Source organism: Centruroides vittatus, unplaced genomic scaffold (assembly GCF_030686945.1).
Source record: "Centruroides vittatus isolate TY-2023 unplaced genomic scaffold, ASM3068694v2 contig_345, whole genome shotgun sequence".
Taxonomy (NCBI): domain Eukaryota; kingdom Metazoa; phylum Arthropoda; class Arachnida; order Scorpiones; family Buthidae; genus Centruroides; species Centruroides vittatus.
Genome location: NW_027122170.1, coordinates 3,493,995 through 3,520,724, shown reverse-complemented (window position 1 = coordinate 3,520,724; position 26,730 = coordinate 3,493,995). Strand labels below are relative to the sequence as shown.

Sequence of the window (26,730 nt, the reverse complement as noted above, 5' to 3'; positions counted from 1 at the left end):
TATAAATGATGATAAGGATCGCTTTATATCAGAAAAATCCTTTCTTTACGTTTATATACATATAAAGATGAGGAAGATAAAGGATATATACATCTATCTATCCTTCATCTTCCGCATCATTTTCACATAAGTATATATAAGGAAGATGAAGGGAGATATATGATTAAGATATGTATCATCGCCTTTATTCTCATCCTTTACATCAGCAAAATACAGAAGCATATATACATATATATCTTGATCCTTCTTATCCTTGTCCTTCATATCAAGCAATAGAAGATAAAAAATATATACGAAAGATAAAGGATTTATTCTTAACCTTTCTCATTCGAAAGATGCATAAATCACTATTTTCCTTTAAAATTCTTTAAAAAATCATGAAAAATTTGCTTAAAAAAGAGTCATTAGTTAAAGACAACTTCTGTTTCTTAGTACAGATAATTACTGTTAAGTATCTCGATGAAAAGATGGAAAGGAAGATGAAAAAACTTCCTTTTTAAATCATTTTCTATGCTGTTTTCTTATAATTACTGACGATTTTCGAGTAGTGAATATGATTTTCCAATGCCTCTTCCAACTACTTATAAATTTTTACGATTTTTTTCCCCTCTTCCTTCTTCAAGTATCAAGAATTGTAAGTTATTTAATTCGATTCGATTTAATAGAGTTCGGTTGTTTTAATGAGATTTTTCTTCATCTTTAATGAGTTACGAATGTTTCTTGTGTAAATGTAAATTTTCTTACAAGTAGAAATTCACTTGAAAACGGGCTTATTATAGATAATTAAATGAGAATATAATTTTATAATGCCACTTAAATGATGTCAAAGAAGATGTAGATGAAGAAGAAATGTCATTTTCTTATCTAATAATTAATTAAAATTAATAAAATCTTAACTGTATCCACATCTTCGCCAGTTGAGAAATGTAACTTTAAGTGGTGTTTTTTAAAAAATCTAAATTATTAATTAATTTTTACTACTTTTAATGATTTATTTTGATTCTGTACAATCTTAAGTTTTGTATATTTTTAAAATTATATTAATATCTTTATTAGTTTTGGAGAAATTGGCGTTTGAAAATGGTAAAAGGCGATGCGACTTAACGCGAATTGTTGCGTCGCGCACGATATTATACGTGTAAATAGCTGGAGTTATTTAATATTTTAGTAGAAACAATACTAAAATTTAAAAATAATTTCAATGTATATATATTTTGAAGAATTACCTTTGTTTTAACAGAAATAACCGAACAGATATCTATTGTTGTACGTCAGAGACGACGCGCCGCGACACTTCTCAAATTCTCACCGTAGCTTATAAATAGCGTAAATTATACGTGTTTATAAACTATTTCGATTATAAAACGAATATACTTATATAATAAAGTTTAACACGTACGTTTTACAATAAAATATAAAATCACGCTGTCATTTTCGCGCATAAATCGGCGTGCGACTCTACGCGATCGTACGCGTTAACTTGTATAATTACCAAACATTTATATATAAACGCGATAAAAATAACGCTGTTACAACGTTTGGATAATAGAAACCGTTTTAAGACGTAACTATAACAATTAAATTTAGAGAGAAACAAATAAAGAGCCTCGCGACACGACACGACGCGACGCGACTCGACGCGCCGACACGCGCTTTTCAGAAAAAAGTCATGCAAATTTCTATTTTTATTCTTTTCGTAATCAAACACTGTGTATAATTTTTTTTTTAACTTCTCGAATTTTCTTTTTTTAGTAAATTTTGTAAATTGTATTTTTAAAAAAATTCAACAAAATAATAATAATATTAATAATAATAATAAATAATAAACTTACATATACTCGCATATATAACGCTGTCAAAAAACTGTTTACTTCAACCTTTTTTTTGTATTTTTTGGGGTGTAAATCCATAAAATCATGGATAAATTTTCCAAATTTCTGTTTTACAATATGACAAATCACAGAAATTTCTCTCTTTTTTTATATATATATAATAATTAACAACTAAAACCGTATAGATTCCTCACATTGATGGACATATTTTTCGAAGAAAAAACGGCGATGTTTCGGGGTCATGACCTTCAATTTCCTGTGTTTTCGTGACACTAAATCTGTCCCACACAAAAAACACTGATTCTTCTATGTTTTTAAGAGTTACTCTTCAAAAAAAATCGAAAAAAGTCAAGGAACTTCCTAGATGCCAATTGGTTTGTATATGAGTGGAGGGGTTGTTTTTTTTTGTTGTTGTTGTTTGTTGTTGGATGGTCAGATGATCATCATGAGTTACCATGGAAACATATCAATTCTGTAGGGTATGGGAGGTGTTGTTTGTTCTTATACAAAGAGCACCAAATTTGCAAGAAAGTTCCCCTAATATATAATAAGATGGATGAACTGTGTGGCCAGATTTTTCTGGTATTGTCTCTTTATATATATATATTATTATATATTTATTTATTTATTTATATATCAATCATTCATTTAGAGGTGGTTGTTTTTTTGTTTTTTGTTTGTTTTTTCCCCTTGTTTTGTAACGCGCGCATTGATCAATTATTTAAAAGAGGCAAGAGTTCAAGCGAAATCCTCTTCGTCTTCATTTTCTTTAATGATACCTATCTTTCTACCACAGTTTCGTACCTTCTGTATCACCTCCTCTTGCATTAAATTGAAGCACATGGCTATAAGTGCCATACCTAGCAGTAAATACAACGAACATATCACCAATTTCTCTTGTGAACTATCACTCACCACTGAGTCACCAGGAACCAAATCACCAAAACCGATGGTGCTTAAGGTTACAAAACAGAAATAGCAACCATCTAGAAATTCCCACTTTTCCCACGTAGAAAACAAGAAACCACCACCTGATATATAGCCCACCAATATCACTAAACACAAAATGATAGGCACGGTTACTCTTGTCTTCTCGTAGTCTGAATCTTCACGTAGATCATCTGGTACAGTCTCTATTCTTACCTCATCCTCTGCAGGTACGTGTAATTTATCTTGGACACCTGGTTCCAGTGCGTTGTGCCTACCTGGAGAATTCTGTGCTACAATATGGTGCACGCGATAATTTTCCGCATTCCTCCTCCTCTTGTAATTCTCGTTGGGTCTACATGTGCAAATACGACCGTAAATATACCTGAAAGACTTTGCCATGACGTCACCGATATTCGTAAGGTATAACAACATCAGAGGTATTCCTACTATGGCGTAGAGGATGGTGACGATTTTCCCCCATTGTGTTTTTGGAGCTATATTGCCATAACCTGGAAAGAAATCAGAGGAAAAAAAACATTTGTCATCAATTTATTTAATTAAATTTTAAATTAATTATACCAAAAAAAGGATCATTAGGGAGGTTGGCATTTAGTTACAGAGGTTTTTCGCGTGATTGACTTGACGTATACTTTTAATTCTGTACGAATTTTTGGATCTTTGCCACTCTTCTGTTTTATTTACGTTGGCTTACAAATCGTCTCTTGATAAATAGAAATGTATTGAAACAAATAGGGTAAATATGGGAAAGATGCCCAACGACAAGTGACATATAATATGTAAATTAGCTTACAAATGTATTTTTAGATGGGTGTCACGCAAGGTTTTGCTTGTATGTAACTAGAATGTTTACAGCACCAATTATCGCTAGCTTAAAACATAATTTATTTCTTCTAAATTTTCCTATGTTAAGGAAATAAGTAAACATATTTTTTTCTTATCAGGGCATATTATTCTCGTTTAATTTACAATTTAAATAAAATGTACAATAAATATCTACAAATTTTTAGAGAATTTCTCCACGGTTTACAGGTAAGTTACACGGAATCTTACTCGAATTTATTCGTTTAATGAAAACATGTGGTATATCCCTCAAATTTCCGCCATTTTCCAGCGTAAAATTGGGGACATCTCTCCCAATTTCCTTTATTTATAAGTAATAAACGTGGACATCTTTCCCAATTTTCTCTACTTGTTAGCGTAAGTACGGGCACATCTCCCGAATTCCCCCTACTCATCAAAATAAATAGAAAGGGCATTTATTTATTTATTTATTACTATAAATCTCCAGTAAAATCTATCCAATCTCTTAATGTAAACATCGCTCAACTCTCCCAGACGACCCCGCATCAATAACGGAAACATAATTAAAAATTATGGATCCTTTAACGAAATTATCGAAAAATTTTCCAACAGAATAAGAATCGAGTTTACTAAAATAACATTCATTCATTCAAGAAAAAAACAGAAAAAGAAATAAAGAAAAAAAGGACCAAAATAAAAAGAAAAAAAGAAAGTTAACTTGGAACCATCTTTCTCTCGCTCTGTACAGTGAAAGTAATGAAGGAGAATAAAAAATTACTAGTCAGAAACGTTGAAAAAAGCATGTCTCGACAGGTCGAAAAAGTCGAAGCAATCAGTTCCAGCGAGTGAGGTACGATACAGATTCCAAGATTGTAATAGCCTAATGACGTCCTGCAGTGCAGTTCAGCCTAAATATCCTGAGAGAGACGATCGATACCCTTCTATCTATTAGACCTTCCCCCCTTTTTTTATTTCTCTGCTCGTTTTTTGAACAACTTCCTGTAGCTAACAGCCATCCATTCAGTTGGCCGTCTATTAGGTTGTGTGGGGAAGTGAGGTAGCCAACCCCACCCTTATCTAAATTTGCACGACGCCATGAGTTGTGACTTTGTAGTCCCCGTGGTCATACAAACAGATTGGCTTCCACTTTGCTGTGGCTTTCGATGAATGTATATCAATCGATACCATATATGGTATCGTGGACCGATACGTCACCGATCGATACGTAACTTTCGACATTGCATATTTTCAAAAATTAGTATTTTTTTTTTTTTTTAATGGATAGAGGAACCATTCATATACCAATCTTCCAAACAACCCTTATCTTCTGTCTAAAGAATTCGTGTTAAAATTTACGACACGAATACTTCCTCCCTCTGTCGTGAATAACCTTTCGAGTATTTGGTACGTGTGAGAATATTTTATCAGCCTTTTTTGATACGTTAAATTAAACTGTAATAAATTTTCCAAAAATATATATAAAAATAATAAAAATAAATGAATAAATTTCTTCCTACTTGATAAAATTCTGAATAGAATTCAACCTTTGACATCCTTATACAAAGTTAACGAGGTGAGCAACTTAATTTTAATCCCGGTACCAGAATAAAATAATTAAATGGAGTAACAGTTGCCGATAGTTTCTCTAACCTTAATTAACGGTATTACCGTATACGGTATACAAACTTTCTAGTATTATATATGTCACAAGCTAATCACCTTATATCCTCGTGACGTAATTCTCATCACCCCTATGATGTTTACCCATCGTTAACCCTCATTATGGTGCAATGAAACCATTATTGTGCCAGGGTTTCATTACTCTCTATCTATTTGTGGAGAACATGTTTATTTAGAACATCAATCTTATTAATTATAATGTTATGTTTCGTGTTGATTATCTCTGTATATATATGTATTCGGCATAATCAAGACAGTTGTGAATATTCTGCTATGGATATTAAATTACAGAGACTAGACATGATTAGATAGCTTTATACACTACTGTAAGGCGTATCAATGTTTGATTTTGGCACCAATAATTAAGATTTCTAGAAGTTTTAAATATTAATTAAGTTCTAGAATTGTAAATCCATCACCCAAATTGATTTTATGTTGAGTAAAATCTCCATTGGTAGGAGTTAAATCCCACTTCGAACTTCACACCGATTACAATTGTAATGAAAATTGGCACCTACTTCATAACTTTCCACTAGCTTTTGGTTTTAATAATTAAGATTTTTTGACATTTTAAACATTACTTAAGGTCCCAAACAAGCTTTTTCATTAATTAAAATCTGTATTCGTAAGAGTTGCACCCTTCTTCAAACTTTACACCAAGTACAATGGAAGTTACGCTCCATGTTTTTCACTATTTGTTAAAATAGTGAAAAACAATTCAGACTTTTACAAAATTTTAAAAGTTAATTAATCTCCAGACTTTTATAAAATTCACCATTTCGGCACACAAATACAAGTTTCCTATTGTTTAAAATCTCTATTGATAACAGTTACGCTTCACTTCGGACTTTGCACCAATTACAATTTCAATTACAATTGTAATAAAAATCGCAACTACTTCATAACTTTCCATTAGTTTTTTTGCACCTAAATTATGATTTGTAACAGTTTAAAAAATTAACTATAGTACCAAATACGATTATGTATCGGCTAAAATCTACACCTTTTTGCACCAATGGTAATTTCGATTACAATTTGCAATGAAAGTGGCACCTAGTTCGTGTATTTCACTAGTTTCTAACCAATGGCAGGCAACGTTATACTTTTAATCACGGGGTTAGCAAGGTCCTCCGACATGGTGGCTTAATTGGTACTATAATTGTCATTTGTGATGGTTGATTGACAGAAAGGTTGATTAGAATCGATCTTCTCCCCAAAAAACACTATTTCGCTCCGTGTAATTGTTTGAAATCATTACTTTGCAGCTGTTAAATTCTATTTATGGTCACTTTAATGATTTATTATAGAGCATTTTATTATTTTATTCTTTATAATCTTGAAAAAACTATAAAATTTTATTGTTTATTTTCTTGAAAATTAATTTGAAAATATAATTTATCTGTTTCACCACCAGAGGGAGTAGTATTTGAATTAACTTCAAGTTTATAAATTAAATTTTAACCGAAAGGTTAAGTCTGTTTCTTGTTAAAGATAAATTATTTTTTTTATACATTTTATTATTTTATTATATTAAATTTTCATATATTTTCAGACAAATTATTCAAAAATAAACTTTAAAAAAATTCAAATTTTTTAAATGGTTTCAGAGTTAAATTTATTAGTTTATTTTAAAAAATTTTCATTTAAAAAAATTATTTTTGAATAATTTCCTTTTATTTAAAAAATACAAACATTTTTATCCATTTTAAATTCAAAACAATTTATTTTTAAATTAAAAAAATAACTCTTGATAAGCGTTTTCATTAAACAATTTAAATATAATTTTTTTAAGTTTGCGTGTTTTTAGAGCAAATTTAATAATTTAAATTTTAAAACATAAAGCTTCCTCCAGTTTGGAAGCCACAAATGCTGAATAAATTAACAAGAATTTTACATTTTAACCACCACTAGAGGGTGTAGCGTCGATTTAACGCCCAGTTAAGTTTTTAACCGGTAGGTTAAATCGATTCTACGACCTCTAGTGGTGATAAAGATGTAGTGGAGCAAAGGCCTGAAAAATCTATTTTTGAAGCAAAAAATATTCAGTTTTCAAGATAAACTTTTAAACCAGAAAGAATAGAAGAGTAACATTGAATTTGCAAGAGTTAAATCAACGCTTTCCTTCCTAACGATGAAAAGTAGTAGTGAATCTTTCTGGTTTCAACTGTTACAATTTTGGAGCCATAAATGCTAATTCAATTCTTGTTCTTATTGCGCGGTGGTTGAAATTATGATAGCTTTGTCTTACTCTCTACTGAACTATTAGACTGTGTTGCGTAACAGTTAACAATCAAACCCATTGTTTCTCTGGCTTAAGTCCAGTCCTTCACCAGTGTGCAGCTCTACAGGTCCCTCAGCTTCAGCAAGGCCATCCACTTCGTATGTCCAGAGGTTAGTAACATTATCGGCAGGACTCTCACGCTCTAAAGCTGTACATTGGTATGTCACCGCGCCTCCCTCTTCGTACTAGACCCGTTAATCGTTAGGATTGACTGAAATGTTGCATTTTATTAACACTAGAGGGCATACAGTCGACCTTAACCCTCTGTTACATTTTAAACCGGGAGTTAAATCACTCTACGCCCTCTACTGGTGATAAAGACACAGCAAAGCTTTTTGGTCTTACTTTGCTCCCAATTTTAAAGAAGAAATGATTAATACAGTAATAAAATTTTAATTTTCGAACCAAGAAGAGTAAAAGAGTAACATTGATTTAACTTTTAGAATTAAATCGATGCTATCTTTCTTGGTGATGACAATAGTAGTAGTAAAGCTTACTGGCATCAACTGCTTTAATTTTGGAGTCCTAAATGCTTAATAAATTCAAATTGTAAATTTGTCACCACTAGAGGATGTAGCATCGATTTAACGCTCTGTTAAATTTTTAACCAAGAGTTAAATCGACTTTACGCCCTCTGTAGATGACAAAGTTGTACTAAAACTTCCTAACCTTAATTTAACATTTAATTTCGAAATAAAAATAAAACGTTGATCCAATTTTCAGTAGTAAATGTTGAATAAATTAGTAAAAATTTTAATTTTTAGATTAGATTTTTAAACTAAGAAGAGTAACATCAATTTAAATTTAAGAGTAAAATCGATGCTATTCTTCCTGGTAGTGATAAAGCAGCAGTAGAGCTTTCTGGCTTTAACCTGCTTTACAGCAAGAAATGTTGAATACATTAACAAGAGTTTTAATCTTCAGGTTAAATTTTTAATCCACAGTTAAATCGATCTACTCCCTTGGTGATGATAAAGATGCAATAAAGCTTTCTGGCCTTATCTAGCTTCAATTTTGGAGTAAGAAATGTTGAAATTAGGAAATATTTCTCTAAGTTTAGAGTCATAATACCGAATGAATTAACAAGGATCTTAATCTTTACTTTAAATTTTTAAGCAGGAGTTAGATCGATAATACTTACTCCCCGATGATGAAAAAGATGCAGTAACAATTTTTGCCCGTTAAAAAGCCTTAAAATTTGAGAAAGTTAATTACAATCTTTAAAAATTAGCAAAAATAGAGTCTTTATTGATATAACAGTTGAATTTAGTATCTAGTAATTCAATTTTTCCAGTAAATTCAGATACAAGCTTTTTAACCATACTTGATAAAAAATTCCAATATTGAAAAAGTACAAAAATATTAACTAAGAATCAAAGATTTACACTTAAAATTCACACTAGACATATGAAAATATAATTAAATTACAAATGCACCAATGAAGTAATATTTAAAAAGTAATAATGAATGGGGGAACTCGTGACAATTGGCTCTTGACAATTTCATGTCAGAGAAAAGATAAATCTGTCTCACTTCTAATCAGATACTTTTTTTTTCTGTAAAATGCTTTTGTAAATATTCATCAGCTGACAAGTATGTAAAGGCGGCGATGAATAGAAATGAAGAATTTCTCATTTTATGACATTGTAAGAGAAGAGGACAGATAAATGCACATATAACAATCTCTCTCTCTCTCTTTCTCTTCAAACTTCTAACCAAGCATTTATTTAATGATTGATGATTTTAACGATTAAATTTTTGAAGTTTTATTGTATTTTTTAAATACCAAAACATGAAAACAATCAGCAACAAAAAAGAAAATAAACATCTTCAGTTGAAACTGTTAACAAGTTTAAACTTCTTCAGTGTTTCTGTCAACTCAATTCTTCTGATAAGAACTTCTTTTTTATAGAAAAGAAGAAGAAAAAGAAGAAATAAAGAACCCTTTAACGGATTTCTTTAGTTTTTAACTCTAAAATAACGAACTGTGTTCAGTATCCGGTTTACATTTCATTGCTTTGACTAGTTTAGAAAAGAATTTTAGAAAAAAAAGAAGAAAAAATAGTAACATTTTTATTTTAGTTTTTTTAAAAATTTCAACAGAGAAGAAATAATTTTTTCTTTCATTTTTTAAAGCAATGAGTCTTATGACCGGAAAACTAAAGATCACTCTTAGAGTTATTTATTTCTTCAGCTTTCTTTCTTCCTTCAGGCGAAACCTATCCTAAAAGAGAACTTTCAGGAAATTGATATCACATCCGATTCGCCTTAAGGATAATTTATCTTCGACTCGATTGAAATTTAATATGAAAATATACACCACAGACCTTATATAAAATTGCTACATACGAAGAAAAATCGAATATATAAGTTATATATTCAGCATTGTATCATATATGCTGTTCAACGTTTAAGATAGCTTAATACATATTGAACATCTCTATTCAATTCTTCACGAAAAATGTGAATAAGTTTAAGATAATTTGTTGAGTAAATATTAATATCGTATGCTGTTCAACATTCACTGTTTATGATTGCTTAATGTACGTTGAACACTCTAACTCAATCAACTTCTTCATAAGCTCTCATCATAAAGGACATGAATAGCTTAGTTTAAAAGCTTGTAAATTGAAGTTTAAAATGTAAAAATCGTTACAAATTAATAAAATCTTTTATATTATTGTTCGAATGATGATAAATGAACGGATGGAACACTTCTGAGATGTGATTCATTAAGTTGGAGCGAGTTACGTGAATGCCTTCAACGTGATCTTCTGAAGAGCCAGAGAATTGCAAGATGATAAGATGGCACTTAAACGATTTTAATTTTTATAGAAACTTAATAAATTTCCAATAATTTCTTCCTCGTTAATATAAAACGCTTTAGATAAAAGTACTAAAAATCGATAAGTTTAATAAGTAGAAGTTTTTGTAGTTTACTAAATTGTGCGTGATACCTACGTCTTTATTGTGTGTATCGATTTAATCATTGAAACTTATGGCTATTTGGACCATGTGCCTACTGGACAATAGACCAGATCGTTCTTCTAGATTAAAGAAAGTCAATAAAGAACAAAGAGCAAGAAGCAAAAAATATATAAAGAAAAGTTGAAACAGCAGAAGTAAATGAAATCTGCAAATATACCAAAAAAATCCAAGAAAAAAATAATATATATATATTGTTAGGGCTTTTTAAAAAAGTTTTATTTGTAACATTTTCCAGTTAGCGATCAACTGATCTTAACTGTGTAGACCGGTCACACATCTAATGTCTGCCATTTGTCACGTGAATGTTTCGCCTCCCCCTCGAGTGGTAACGCATAACGACCTACCACTACCTAATCCGTAACACTTGTCAAGAAAGGAACTTCCCATTTTGGACACTGATGCGAACAGAGTAGTAGACAGGCAGACAATATGGCACCAGAAAGCAGTTAGATCTGCCAAACTGTTTAATGGCGAAGATTCACTAACTCCATTTCCACTGTTTATTGAAACAATTACAAGTTTCATTGTGCCATTTTCCAATTTAACAAAATTTTGCGAAATTATCTTTATCTTTGCTCTAATGATTCCCCTACTTTACATAAATTACACGTTAATTTACTCTTCTAGAAAAATAACATTGTCCAAGATTCGTATCATCAATTGTAAGAAGGTGATTAAATTTAAGAAAAATTTTTAAAATATCTTTAAGTAATTGAGTTGTATCAACGGAAAGAGGACAATTTTATACAATTTTAAAAGGTTTACTACATCGTGCTGATGTATAATTATTAATAATTATTTTATTTTTAATTGTAAAATGTACTGCCGTGCTTAGGATGATGCCATTCAATTATTGCAGATTTAACTTTTTCAGTTATTTATGATGATGATAATGAGGAGGAGCTGGAGAAGCAAATTTCGGATGCTAAATGATGCTTAGGTGATTCAATATTATCATTATTCTGCACTCAGATACATAATGATGCAGAGAAAATCTCGGAAGTTCAAGATGATGATCTTCAATTCTTACAGAATTGTGATAATCATGTTCAAATTATTAACACTCACGAAAAAATAAGAACATACGGAACTAATTTTCGTGCAAAATTGTGAAAATTGCTGATAAAATTTCGGATTTTAATGTAGGAAATTACAGGAATACAAAACACAGAATATCGGTAAAAACATATCAATTTGAAACGTTTATCTTATGATTTTCCTGTCAGACAGTAGATAAGTTGTATTAAGCTTATCTCGTAAAACACAGTAAAAGTATCGATCATAGATAATTCTTTGCAACACTTATTAACGTAAACATATTAATTAATAACCATTAACAATATTATCACAGATGGAAAGCGGTCTTTGAAAACTTTAGCCATTATTCATATTTACATATTAAGTTTAAGAGTAATTACGGTCATATATAGGATAAAGTAATTTCTCTAAAGACAAAAGTAATGAACATTTTAGTTAATGCGAAAACTTAACCTTCGATCTCTACTCTGCAAATCATAAATTTTCATTCCTCTGTTTGTGGTTTCTAATGCTTTCATTTTTATTTCTTAATTGAGAAAAGCGAAAAATAATTCTTTCCACTTAAACAATAATTACTATGGTTCCTTTCCGTTTCAAGCAAGGCTACAAATATGGCGGAAACGAACGAAATGGAAAAATATTTCCTATAATGTAAATTGAATAGCAGTAAATTTGCAAAATTTACAATTATAAGTAAGGAACAGAACGGAAACAGAACAGAATGAAAGAAGAAAAGAACAGAAACAGGATGAATTAGAAAGAAAAAAGTACTATTTTTAACGCGTTTTATATAATTGTAAACGTAAATATCGTCTAAAAATACAAGAGCGCTTACACTGTGAATGAATATAAATATCATAAGACACACGAATAACGTTATGAACTTTTTACATAAAAATAAACACTTTCGCCTACTGCTCTGTATTTTAATCTTCCTCGATTAGAAAAAAACTGTTCTACATACACAGAAATGGAATTACGTACAGGCCTGGTATAGCACGAGATAACAACAGTTTACAGTATAGTTTCGGTGTTTATGCAGAGTTTTAAACTAAAACAAAATATGTGTACCATCTACCCTGTGTATCAATGAGTTTCAGAATGGCTGAAGTTTGTAGTATAAGAGCAAGTTCCCAATTTAATGGCGCTTCTTTTGGCTAATGCATCTCTTATTTTGGCTGAATCTGTATTCTCATTAAACTTTCAACCATCCTGAAACGAAATTTTATTGATACACAGAATGTCCACCAAAACAATCCTGCATCTAATCGTCACATCCATGTGGAACAGTTTTCTTTAAATATCATACAATTGAGGAAGCTTAAAGTATAGGCGAAAGCATTTCTAATATGAAAAGTTCGTAACGTTGTTATGTTCGTATAATATTGTCTAAAATTACAAAATATGTAATTATTGAGGAAAAGAAAAACAAAAAGGAATGGAAGAGGAACAGAAAGAAAGAAAAACCAAAAGGGAAAGTAACAGAAAAAAGCACTAACTGAAAGGGAAAGTAGCGGAATCAAATAAAACGAAATACAGCATTATAGCGATTAAAACAGAAACGGAAACGAAGAGAACAGAACAGAAAGTGAACAGAACAATGTAATTTTATTACATTTTTATATATTTATGTTTTGCATTTATTTTTTCCTTTTACATTCATAAAAAATCCTAAAAATAAATATTTAATGTAATAAAAATATATTGTTCTGTTCTGTTTTCTTTTCTTTTTCTTCCAGTTATGGTTATGACATGATTATAATCCATTTTTATTACATACATATTGCATATTTTAAGAATCATCGCTTAAAAAAATTCAAAATGAACAGAATAAAAACAAAACAGCATAATTGTGTCTACGCATAATTATAGTTAATGCATTTTTACGAAATTAGATATAAATGTAAACAAAATTTAGGAAAAAATAACAGAACAAAACCGGAAAGTAGGGTAACATTTTTTATATTTACGTGTATTTTTTGATTAAATATGATTTAAATTATAAAGTTTTTACGAGAATAACATTTAAGGAACAGAACGGAACGGAAACAGGACAGAAAAAGAACAGAACGGAACGGAAACAGGACAGAAAAAGAACAGAACGGAACGGAAACAGGACAGAAAAAGAACAGAACGGAACGGAAACAGGACAGAAAAAGAACAGAACGGAACGGAAACAGGACAGAAAAAGAACAGAACGGAACGGAAACAGGAGAGAACGAAACGGAAACGGGGAAAAAATCGTTGTTAATCTGTATAAATATATTTTAAATAAAATTTGCTTAAACATTAAAAATTTTCAGTTTACATCAGTTATTTTGTGTGAAATTTTAATTCTTCTTCTTTCACCATTCTGTTCTATGTCTGTGATATTAGTCCTTATAAAGCGAAGAAGAAAGAAGACACTATCACTGATCTGTCTTTTCTGTTTGATGTTTCAACGAGTAAATCTCTTCCCATATCGATTCCAAGCAACTACTTTTCTGTCCAATAAAGAGCAATATTTTACGTGTCTAGAAAACAGATTAAGCCTGCCAAAATTCTTAAAACAAATCCCATCTTCTACAGCAAGTTTTAAATATTTCTGTAACTGGACTGTCTCTATGATCCCTTCTAACATAAAAATAAAAAGTTAGACACGCAATATTTATTTTTCCTTCCAGAATTAATTTATTTTCCCTCCCTTTTTATAGATTTTTTGGGAAAGTTTTAACTGTATTTTTTTTAAACAAAGGAAGGTTTAAACTGATGAGATCAATTTGTATCGTACCCACTCAATTGAGATGAGGTGAGATGAGCGAAATGAGGATGTAGAAATAAATTAAATGGATGGAATTAGAGTTAATAGAGGAATAGGAAAAGAAGGAGGAAGAAGAAGATGTGGAGGGAGAAGAGACGAGAAAAAAGAGGAATAAAAGGAGGTAGAAGAGAAGGAAGAAGAGGAAGACGAAAAAGTAGGAGGAGGAGGAAGGTTCTAAGAAAATATCAGCATAAAGAAAGGTTAAAATCCACGCACTATTTGTAAATCTGTAATTTCTAAGACGAGGAAAAAGAATGAGGAAAGAGGGAAGAGAAAAGATTTTATTTTTATTGATGTGATTTTTACGTTTAAAGATCTTTTTATCTCATCCGAAATCCATCCTTCTGTACAAAATATTCTGCATATAAATGCAATTGTGAGCTTTCTTCACGCGTTAGCATCATGGAAATATCGAACGACAAATTTTTTCCCATGCTAAATTGAAGGAGAAGGATGCAAGAGAAAGAGAGAGAGAGAGATACAAATTTACGAGAAGTATCACAAACAGGAATAATAAAATATTACGAATTTACAACACGAGAATGGTAAAGATATCGAATGCAAGACGAGGGTTGAATTTTAAAATCCTTTAGTCCCCTTCGAGATTGGTAAAGGAATGCATACAAATGGCAGGAGGATGGAGAAGTTAAAGGAATTCAGAAGTAGGTCAGAGAAAGGGATGAGGAAAAAAATATATAGTGGAGATGGATGCTGCGTGGACAGAAGTATGTTAGTATCAATAGTCACATTCTATCTTACCTTTAGTCCTGTTTGAGTCATATTTCACTGCAAGAGTCAGTCTATACAGCAAAAGGAAGAGTAATCGAAATAAAAGGATTCCAAAGATTGTTTCGTCTGTAAAGTGCATTGACTAGATTACATAGAAAAGTACGATAAAAAAGAAAATTTGGGATGCTCCTGCTGCTCAGCACGGTTACACTTCACTTTAGCTTTGTGTAACGTACAGGAATTTAGCTTCTTTTCTATACATTTTTTTTTCTTAGTGAGGACAAGAGGAAATGAAGCATCCGGCCTTTCTTTAGCTCTCTTGATGGAAACGTGTGTGACTTGTATAAGAGTCGTCTCTCTGTGTACACTGAACATTTATACAGTTAAAGCGCTTTTTTTCTTGTTACGCTCGTTCGATACTACCTTGTAGTTAAAAATAGTACTAGGAAGATGACAATTTTTAGAATTGATTAGTAGTTTTTTTAGATTTAAGCTTCTTGTTTAGGTGAATTGTTTCGTGTTGATGTAAGTTGAAAGATGTATCACGCGATGTCACTTGTTTGGCAAATTCTATACTGTGTTTTATATATGGTGTATACGTGAGAATATTCCTTTAGTATTTTCATATTTATATCTTTTAAAGAAACATAACACTTCTTTCTATACAAGCTACAAGCACTAATTAAATTACGTTTTTGTGAATGTTAGCATTAAACCACTGAAAGTAGCTTAACTTATTGTAATATTTTACAATATTTTATGATATTTTAACACATTTTCCCGTATAATATCTTCATTTTTTATTGTTATAATAACAAAAAATATAGACGTAAGCCTTAGAAACACAAAGTAATAAAGATTTCTCCTAAACTAGTGCTTTTCGGATCTTTCTGTATAGGATTTTCTCAAAATTTCTTTAAATAAAGGCGAATTTTTACTGTTTTAATTATACTTCTTCTTCAGCATCCCTTGTAAAGCTATGATCTTCATCATCTTATCAATATTTCTACTCATTTCTACTCATCAATGTTGCTATAGTTACGGCATCTATGGGATTTCAGCTACGATCTTCATCATTATTTCTCTTATAATAACATTTCTACCCATTCTTTCAGCATTATCAGTGCGCTACAGCTACTGCATCTATGAGATTTTAGTTATTGGAACCACCATATTTGATATTTTTATGGCATTTTTATGGTTATAATGAAGTATATATATATCCGTAGTTGTGGAGTTGTGTAGACGTCTGCTCTGAAGAGAAACTTCTCAGGCATCCCAAGAAACGTAAACATAATGATTATGTTATCTTTTTAATATGGTTGGAAGGAATTTAGCAAAGCGAAAGGTAAAATGAATGTTAAGAGTGCAGAAGGTTATTTAAGGCGAGAATTGTTTAATGGAGCAAACCAATGTGCGAGTGTTGAAGACATCAGCTAATTACAAGTAAGGAAGTGGATGTCATAGTAAAAATCAAGAATTAAAAACACACTTTCTAAGGAAAAATTTCACTTTACTTTAACCGTAACGAGCTTTTACAGTAAGTAACTCGCTATAAAAATATATAAAGAAAAAAATTCTAGAAAAAGAATTGAATGCTTTTAAGCTCTAGTTTATGAGCCACGTTTCGTGCTAAATAATGTTAAAAAAGTATAATTTCTAATCAGTAAATTGTGCTCATTTGTATATAAAAGGAATCGCCGTGATTGTCTGCTCGTATTCTTTAGTTTTATCTACGATTTTGATTAGAAATTTTAGAGTTATCCTAACAAAACCCGTTACGAGTTGGTAGAATGATGCAAAAATAATCCTTTGTGCTAAAAATTGTATAGTGCAACGGCGTAAATAATTAACTATAATCCTTTTAAATGTCAAAATAGCATAAACACTTCAACTTAAACGTGTTCTACCGTTAAATTCCTTTACAATAAAAGTGTTTAATGTCTTTGATGTAACTTAAGTGAGATCTTTTAACTTAATTGCTTTTCTACAATAAAGTTTAAAATTGTTGGCCAACTTATCTATCAAAATATTAATAATTTTAATGAAATATCACGCTTTTAGCATAATTATATTATAAAAAAAGTCCATGAACTTTATAAAATTTAACGATACATCAATAAACTCGAGCATCTCCTTAAGATGCTCAACCTCTTACAATCACAGGATGCGGAAGATAAATATTAAATTTTATTATATTTAAATTAGTTTTTTGATATTTTACTTATGTTTTAATTGAAATAAATTCTTTTAATGCTCAATTAGAATATTTAATGATTATTAAACTGCTTCTAGAATTAATAATTGGCTTAGGAAGATGATAAATAAAACCATTTATCTATCATTAACGAAGAGGAGGAAAAAATAATTTAAATCGTAGCAACCTTGTTGTAAACACAAAATACTCTATAATTATGTACCGAACTTATGATTAACTCGAAAATAATTTATTTTTATCATTTTTATTATTGTTTTTTCCATGAACAGGACTTATAAATAAGTGCGATGCATGATTACATGCTATAAATATAATGTTGCGGCTGGATCGATAAAATGCTACACAAATTACGTTTTTATTAATGAATTTTTGCATTAAATAATAGATAAAATGTACAATTTTCCGCTCTATTTTATACAAAACTTCATTATTTACACGTACGAATTTATAGAAAACGAATATTTTCTTAATTAATTAATTAATTAAGAATGTATAGAAGCATTCAGTAGGAGAATCTCTTTATGCACAATTTTCTTTCAAGAAAATTAATTAAAAATTTATTTTTAAGAAAATTTAACGTGTAAAAAATTTAATTTGTATTTTTTTACATTTAAAATCATCGAAAAAAATTAATTAATAATTAAAAATCATTAAAATATACACATTTTTGAAATTTTTTCTACCATCTTCTGCAATTTTAGATTAAATTTTCTATACAAAAAATGATCGTAAAGATCGAATTTTCAGTATTTATAGATATTATTTTTTGTTATTTTACAGATTTTTATATCTAAAAATCATTAAACAATTTTTAATTAATAATTAAAATCATTAGAATATTTTTTTTTGTAATTTCTTTGTAGCATCATCTGCAATTTCAAGCAGGATTTAGACCCATAAAAATCATACTTTTAAGAAAGTTTTACGTCTAAAACTAAATTTTTTAAAGAATTTTATAGAGTTTAAATTTTAAAAAATAAGCTTTAAAAGTTTCATTTATTTTAAGATCTTTCTCATTATATTTTGTTAAATCTTCTTACTTTAATTTAATTTAACAGCTTAATTCTTTTTGATTTTATTTTTTAAAATAAAAATAAATTTATTACTTTAACTTAATGTTTTCTTTAGTAATAAATTCGTCAAAAAATATTTTTATAACTAGAATATAAATTTTCTAAAAAAACAAAAATAAATATAATAGCTCGAAAGAAATTATCTCACGCAACTTCATAATTTACATATCAACTAGATTAGAACGAATAAGTTTATTACACGGAATTTTTTTGTAAAAATATAGATTTTTTTAGATTTTCTGACGTTTTCAGACTTCTAAATTCATCAATAAAATCAAATAATAGGGGGAAAATTGGTGTTTTTAGAGTATAAACGTCCAAAGATGAAGGGAGTTTAGGTGTAAAGAGTCGTGAGTTCTATACTAAAAATCTTCTAATAAATCGGATATAACTCTAAAAAATGCAAAATTTACATTAAAAAATAGGCTTTTTAAGATTTTTATGTGTATTTTACACATTTATTCACTGTATTTAAGGAGATAATGAAGTGAGAACGGAGATTCCTTCGTATGTCTGCTTTTAAAATTAAATCAAATTAATAAATATAGATAAATATATATTTTTTCGTTAGAATATAGAGTTTTTTAGATGTTTTAATATTTTATGCATATAAAACTTGTTGATAAAATCAAAAAATAAGCAGAAAAATGATCATGTTTAGAGTAAAGATGATCAGAAAGATTAGGAAGTTTACTGTGAGGATTCACGAAATTTTCACTAAAAATAATATAAAAAACCGAAAAAAACGTATCTACTGCAAGAAAATTCTAAAAATGACTGAAAAGACAGATAAAATCTGTCAAAAAAATTTTAAAAACTACAACTTCATTCACTTTGTTTAATTGGATAGAGCGAGAATGAAGATTTTCCTTTCGTATTTTTACTTCTAAAAGTTAAATTAAATTAATCAAAATAATATATTTGTTTTATAAAATAAAGTTTTATAGATCTTTTTTATATTTTTATACATATAAAAATCAAAAATTGCAAAAAAAATTCATTTTTTAGAGTAAAAAAGATCAAAAGTAGTGCGGTCTACTTAAAGAGATGCATGAGATTTTTGCAGAAAATTATTTTAAAAAATAAATTTAAAATTAAAATATGTAAAAATTCACTTAACATAGATATTAAAGAGCCAAAAGTAATCAAAAAATATAAGTTTATTCGTTATATTTGAGCAGAAACAAGACGAAAATGGAAGCTCCTCCTCCGCATCTCTACTCCAAAAATTGAATCAAATCAATCAGAAAATATTAATTCTTAGTAATTTTGCAAAGAGAAAATTAGTTAATTTAATATTTTTACATATTTATGAACCTTTACTAATTATATACACGAACAAAATTGTACTTTTCTGAATAATAAATATTAAAAAATAAGGTAAATTGTAATGCATAAACCGCAGCATCATCCTTCTAGAAGATGCTCATTACTTTACATTATCCTGATTTAGATGTTATAATTATATTTTCTGTAGAATTTTGTGCATTTGATATAATTACTGTTCTCTCTTCAACTTAAAATAATTATATTAAAGCTTTCTTTTAATATATTTAGCACTAAGTTCAGTCGATAAATCGATTCATCTCGTGTTCAAGAGGATGAAAATTTTGCTTGTTTTTGGTAAATTTTAAGAATTTTAATCAGAATTTTTAATTTACTTAAAGTTTCAGCGGAATTTTTATAAATAAAAATTAAATTATCAACGTTAAAATCTTATATTTATCCATTTAAATTAATTAAAACTTCCGAGAAAGTCGAGAATGATCATCAGAAATTGTCATCCTTGGATGAAGGATGAAGACGATGTTTTTGGATAAAATGCGATTTTTTAGATTTTTATTTACATTTTTGGTGATTCGAGATGGTATTTTCTTGGTGAATTGATAGGGAGTGGTTAAATGTAAAATTTATCATCATCGTCGTTATAAGAGGAGCAGGAGCGAAGTAAGGATGCAGCGTTAGTAAAGATGTGTGTACATAATTTTAAGCATTTTATTACTTTAAATTCGTTGCTCAATTACATAAGAAATGGTTACGTTCTATATCAATTTTTTATCATCAGTTTATCGTCATCATCATCTACGGAATCAACGGAAGGAAAACTAGATAAAGAAGATAATTTAAGGGATGTCAGAAGGCTCAGCTTCTTTTAAATTAGTGAAAGAAGCGATTAAACTTTAAATTAAATCTTAGTTTCATTGCCATCATGACCACCACCACCACCACTACCACTATCATCATCATCATCATCAGTCAAAAGAAGAAGAAAGTCAGAATATCAACGCATAAATCTCCAGCCATAAGAGGTAGGTAGGAAATATGACTAATAGTCATGTCAAAATGTGATTATTTATCATCATCATCCTCATCATCAATAGAGTAAATGAAGACAGGAAAGACGACAGAATTATTTAAATAATTTAATTTCAGTGTCCAATTATAGAGAGAATTTAAATTTGTAACTCCACATTCTCCTCTTCATCATCATCATCATCGTCGTCGTCGTCGTCGTCGTCGTCGTCAACATTATCATTGTCAACAGAAAAAATATAAATGGAATATAAAATATTTAATTTAAATGATTTACGATCAATGTGGTAGAGGGAAACTTGTAAACAGTCAATTAAACGTTCTCATCCTCCTCATCCCAATCATCATAACTTAAAAAGGAGAAGAGAAAGACGAAGAGGAAGGGGGAAAGGAGAAGGAAAGGAAAATATGAAGTTTCTGACCTTAGAAACCGAAAATAAATCTAAAAAACCCAGGGATCTTTGACGTAAAACAACAGATCACCCCTGTAAAAACATCAATTTAAATTCTAAAAATAGCAAAATTCTGTACCGAAATACGTCAAAAAATGACTTTTCTATTTCGAAATAACTAATTTTAGATATTTAATTAGCTTCTCTTTCATCAAATTCTATGTAAATAAATATTTTAAATGACATTTTTATGAAGTTTATCAGACCATAAATAGAAATTTTTTTTATTTATGTCTTTAAAACATTGTTTTAAATGACTTCTTCTTTACTATTTTTGGTACCCTTTTGCTATTTTTGAAAGGAAATCCGTACGAAATTTTTATTTTTTATTCGAATTATTTATTTAAAATAATTAATTTATATTTTAATTCTTTATAAAAATGCAAAATAAGTCGAATTTCTCTTTTAACTTCGCGTTTTCTCAGTAAAATTATGCGCTTAAATTCATAAAGATTTAAATTAAATAATTAAAATTAGATATTCATTTCTAATTTCTAAAAATAATCTATGAGAAATTAAGGTGTTTTCGTAGCTGTTCCCTTTTAAAATAAGATCTATGGGCTTGGGGATTGCTTAAATATATTCGTTATGAGCCCATGGTAACTAAGGGTTTCAATATAAAGGTTATGGGCTTACCCTCACGTTATACATAAGCACTATGGGTTTCTGAATTGTTTGAACATAGAAACTATAGGCTTATTAAGTCTATCAGTTGCTTAAATACCAGATTTATGCCCTATTAAAATGGTTAAAGATGAAAACTATGGGCAAACCAACTGCTTAGAAGTGACAATTATAGATTTACGATTAACTACAAGTACATTTTTCGCTATTAAAAGCAAAAAGAGATGATTTAGTAACGGATTAATGGGTTAAGTATGGGCTAACGAGTTAGTTAAATGAGTTTATAAGCTAATTAAGTGTATTATTAAAGATATATTTTAAAGATGATTACACTAAAAAATGTGTTAAATGGATATTTTTAGATAGGGATTTTTAGATTTAATAATAATAATAAATAAATAAATAAATAATTAAATGCATTTATTTATTTTTTTCCCTGTTCGATGCTACTTAAATGTATCACAATTTGTAAGAAGATCTACATGCTCTATAGGGAATAAAACCCTATCAACTACTCAAAGATATAAAAATTGGGGAGAAGTTTGTTGACGTTTTGACACAATGAGAATCTCCTGGTCTCAGCTCTTTTTGGCTTCTTCCATTTCGCTTAAGGTTGTCATTCGAGATCTCTGGGATTTCATTGGGTCTCTTTACACTTCACCATTGATGCTCACCGCAGAATGACGTCAATTTCATACCCCCATTTCGTCACGCCCTGCTTAAATCGTTGCTTTCACTTTTCTTTGTCTTAAATGTGTTCAAGGCTAATTTATTTATTTTTATTTTAAGCTTTATCTTACTCGTGAATGGAGTTTAGTTATTGTGTTCCTTAATTGGAACCACTTTTTGGCACCTGTAAGATGTATTGGAGTTTCTTTCCAAGATAAACACTTGCCATTGTATCGCCTCCTGTCTTGTGTATAATGTAATGTTTGCTTGTAATTTTATATGGTGAATATGGACCACCCTTTTTGCACTATTGCGTAAAATTTTCCATGTTTATTGTAGACAACGTCACATCATTAAATTGTTACGCGTTACGCGGTAGAAAATTAATTAAAATACGTTATAAAATATTTACTTTTAACCATTTAACATCATTAAAATCAATTTATTGAAGATCTTAATTCCAATTTTGCCAGTTTAAAAGTTAATTGTAGGGTTTGTGGAGAGAGAAGATTGTGAATGGGTTGCAATGAGCAGAGTGTAGCCATTTATCTATGCTGTGCAATGACACAAGCCGAATACAAACGACTACTTTTACTACACTGAATTGAATGGTAGGAGCCGTGACGAGCTTTAATTAACACAAACCTTAAGAAACTAACTCCTTAAGATACTCTCCCCCTTCTTCTATCCTTTGACACTTTGACCTTTTCTACACAGGAAACAAACGTCACCAATTATATTTTACTGTGTTGTTGTGAGAAAGTTTTGCTGCTACCTTAATCCTATTATTTTACTCTTTTAATTAATCGCTGCCTCTGCTATTCTTCGACTTATTCTATTTGAAAAACCATCATCATCATCATCATCATCTTAGATATTCTTTCTGATTTATTGATGCTTACTTGTTGTAATTCGTGTATTTTGCGGTTATTTTTTGGCGAATTTTTTTTTCTATTTTTCTATTTTTAGTTAACTGATGCTAATTATTACTTATTAGTACTCACGTATTAATCATCATCATCATCTTTGTCGTCACGCTAGTCATCGTGCTACTTAATCTTTTCTTTGATGAGATAAGATGCTATAATTCATCTCCATATTTTATAGTAAAATTTCTTATAAAATGTATTAAAATTACTTTATTTAATCGAATAATCATCCTCAGAAAGCATTTATCATCATCATCACCAAAATAAATTTTCTATTCAATGTTCTTCTGTACTACAGTTTATCACTCTATCTTTTATTCACATTTAACAGCGCCATTATTATAATTATCCATCCTCCTCTTCCTTCCTTCTCTTTCTCCTCTTCATCATCATAAATTCGAATCATCATTGCGCCTTCTCGATAACTTAATAGAAAACGTAAGATAGCTACTTTTTAAATAATTAATTGATGATGAATTCATTTAATCATCATCATCATCATCCTCATCATCATCTCTAAAACAGCATTTCCATTTATTCGGGACCAATTCTAACACAAACGTCACTGCCAAAATACCCAATTTTTAAAACTCATCCAGCAGCATCACTCGATCACCATCCTCATCCATCCGCATCTCTCCATCACTTATTTTCCCTCCCCTGCAAGCGGATAAAGTCGAATTTTTTTAGATGCGATGGAAGTAAACACAATTAATTAAAACATTTCTAAAAGAAAAAGAACCTTCGAGTGACGTTTCTATATTTACAAATAGAAATGCAAACAGGAAACAATAGATGAAAATAGAAACAGAAGAGCAATTTTCACGTGGAGAAAGGATGAAGAAGTAGGAGAAGGGAGGGAGAAAGCGAGCAGACAAAGGTCTATTATTAGAATGTTCCAATTAAATTTTTTTGAAGTGTACAACAATCGGTAAAGAAACTAAGTATTTATCAAAGAAATTGTGTTCCTTGTGGAGATTGTAACGACATCAGAACCTTTAAGATCCTAAATGGGATTTTTAGAAAGTGGGGAGGGGGATCAATTAGGAAGTTGGTGGAGAAGATGCGATTAAGGAGAACCGATAGCATCTCTCTCTTATTTTCCAAAAAGTTTAGATCTGTCTGGATCTAAAAATATACTAAAGCTTTTGTAAAGGCTGGAACACTTCCAAAAAAACTTGAAGCATGAAGAAAGATCCATTGACGGAAACAATGCACTCGCGTGAACTGGATAAATCCAGTACAGGAATAGTAGTCTTGTACTTGATTTAAATCGACTCACCAACACACTACTCCTGAATTTAAATCGGCTCCTTGCCTTTTTCCACCTTATTATTCCTACGAGGGTCTTAGCCACCATTTTCGCGCGTTATCTTGCCTGCTAGTGATTATTTTAGTAGAATTATTAGTCCTGAATAATTTAATAGGATGCTTGTCTTAGAAGGTGCCCTAGTCCTAGATTTCGCACGAATATTAGCCTCAATTTTACAGGAATTTTACGTAAAGGATTATCACTATAATTATATATATAAATAGGACTTATGTTACTAGGATTATAGTCCTAAGTTTTGTAGGAAGGTGTTTTAGAACCGGTTTGGTAGGACTTATCTCTGCAGGAATCTTTACAGGATATTTATGTTAATAGGACTTATATTAGTAGAATTATTAGTCTTACATTTATTAGAATACTTATCTATCTTAGAAGGTGTTTTAGTCCTATATTTAGTAGGAGTTATCTTAGCAAGATTACTTTAGTCCTATTTTTATGAAGATTGATTTCGTGTTAGCAGGATTATTTGCTCTAGTTTAAACAAAAATATTAATCTTAGTTTTATCAGGATACTTTTTATGACAAGAATATTAGTCCTTAATTTATCAGAAACTTATCTAAAAAGACTTTTAGTCTTATATTTAACAGAAGGACCAATAATCCTACAAGATAAACGTCACCAAATATACCAAGAGTTGTACTGCTAAGCAACTTTAAAGGCTTATAATTCGTAAATTAACTAGGATAGGAACCATGGAAGGACTTATATTAGTAGGACTATAAGTTTTAATTTTGGAAATCCTGATTTTATTACGATGTATTCCATAGATAGATAATTAATCTCAGATTTATTAGGAGTTACTTTAGCAGGATTATGACTTTGAGTTTTAGCACGATACTAATTTTAGTAGGAGTTGTATTAGTAAGATGATGAGTCCTAAATTTAGAAGGACTAATAAGGAGTTATTTAATTAGTTTCATTTATAAAAATAGACGAAGAAACACTTCAGTAATGTTAATACAATTGGGTCCCATCTGAAGCCATTATGTAACTAATTTAGATGAGAAAGAGTAAGAGTAATCAAATTTTTTTCCTGCTTTTTCTTCTCCTATTTTATAGCTTGTATCTATCTTTTTGACTTGATGATGATACTAAATTTAGATAAAACTCAGTTAGACTTAATTAAAATTATTTTAAGTTCAGTTATTTATATATACATAAAAAAAATGCAGCAATTATTTGATTGTATTCTTACTCCTCTTACTTCTTTGCTGCATTTATTGCTTAAAATTTAAAAAAAATTGATTTAATAAGGAAAATTAACTTAAATAATTAAATTTTGGACCTTCCTGCATTTCATCTTTGTTAAATTTTTTTTTAGATTTTAATGTTAAAATATCTAAAAACACAATTTAAACTCGAGATAAGTTGAGTCTTCTCATAAATCACAAGTCTCATAAATCATTAAATCTAATCAAATTATAAACTTAAACTGCGAGATCCAGCTATAAAAATCTAAAAAAAAATTAATATTTCATCTAAAAAATAACAAAATGTAAGGCTTTTAGCTTAGATTTAACTAAAAAACAAGTTTTCAGTGCAGAAATGAGTAGGAATTAAGTTTAATTGGTGTTTTTAATTAAAAATTATCACTTAAAAATCGATTTTAAGTTACTTTTGAAGACTTTGAGGTTAATTTTTTTAAGATATTTTTAAAAAAAAATCGAAAAATCACGCGGAAACTTAACACATTGACGATTTTCTAAACGTTAACAGTTCACTTTATACCTTAACATACACCATACATAATAAAGAGCAGGAGGATGTTGGATGTTGCAAAGGATGGAAAAGCACTTCTACTAAGAGCAAAGGCACGTCTGAGATCAATTTATTGATTTCTTAGATACTAGAAGAGAATTTTTTTTAAAAAAATAAGTCAAGAATTGAGCCATGTTGCAATTGCAACGTTTACATTCTTAATGTGAACCTGCAACCCAAGCAGAGCGATATTTACAACATTAAATGCTAAAATATCTCTTAAAAAACGCATCTGAACTTTAACTATTATTAAATTATAAAAA

The 26,730-nt window shown here is 29.5% G+C and overlaps 1 protein-coding gene across 1 annotated transcript in view; it reads right to left on the bottom strand.

Moving 5' to 3' along the window:
- Window positions 1–1,847: 1,847 nt before the first annotated feature.
- The window catches only part of LOC136974254 (TWiK family of potassium channels protein 7-like), a 73,536-nt gene continuing 48,653 nt past the window's right edge, over window positions 1,848–26,730 (bottom strand). The window contains exon 2 of the mRNA XM_067269091.1: window positions 1,848–3,271. Within this exon, the coding sequence (XP_067125192.1) occupies window positions 2,571–3,271 (701 nt within the window). The 3' untranslated portion in view covers window positions 1,848–2,570. The remainder of the gene's footprint in view (window positions 3,272–26,730) is intronic.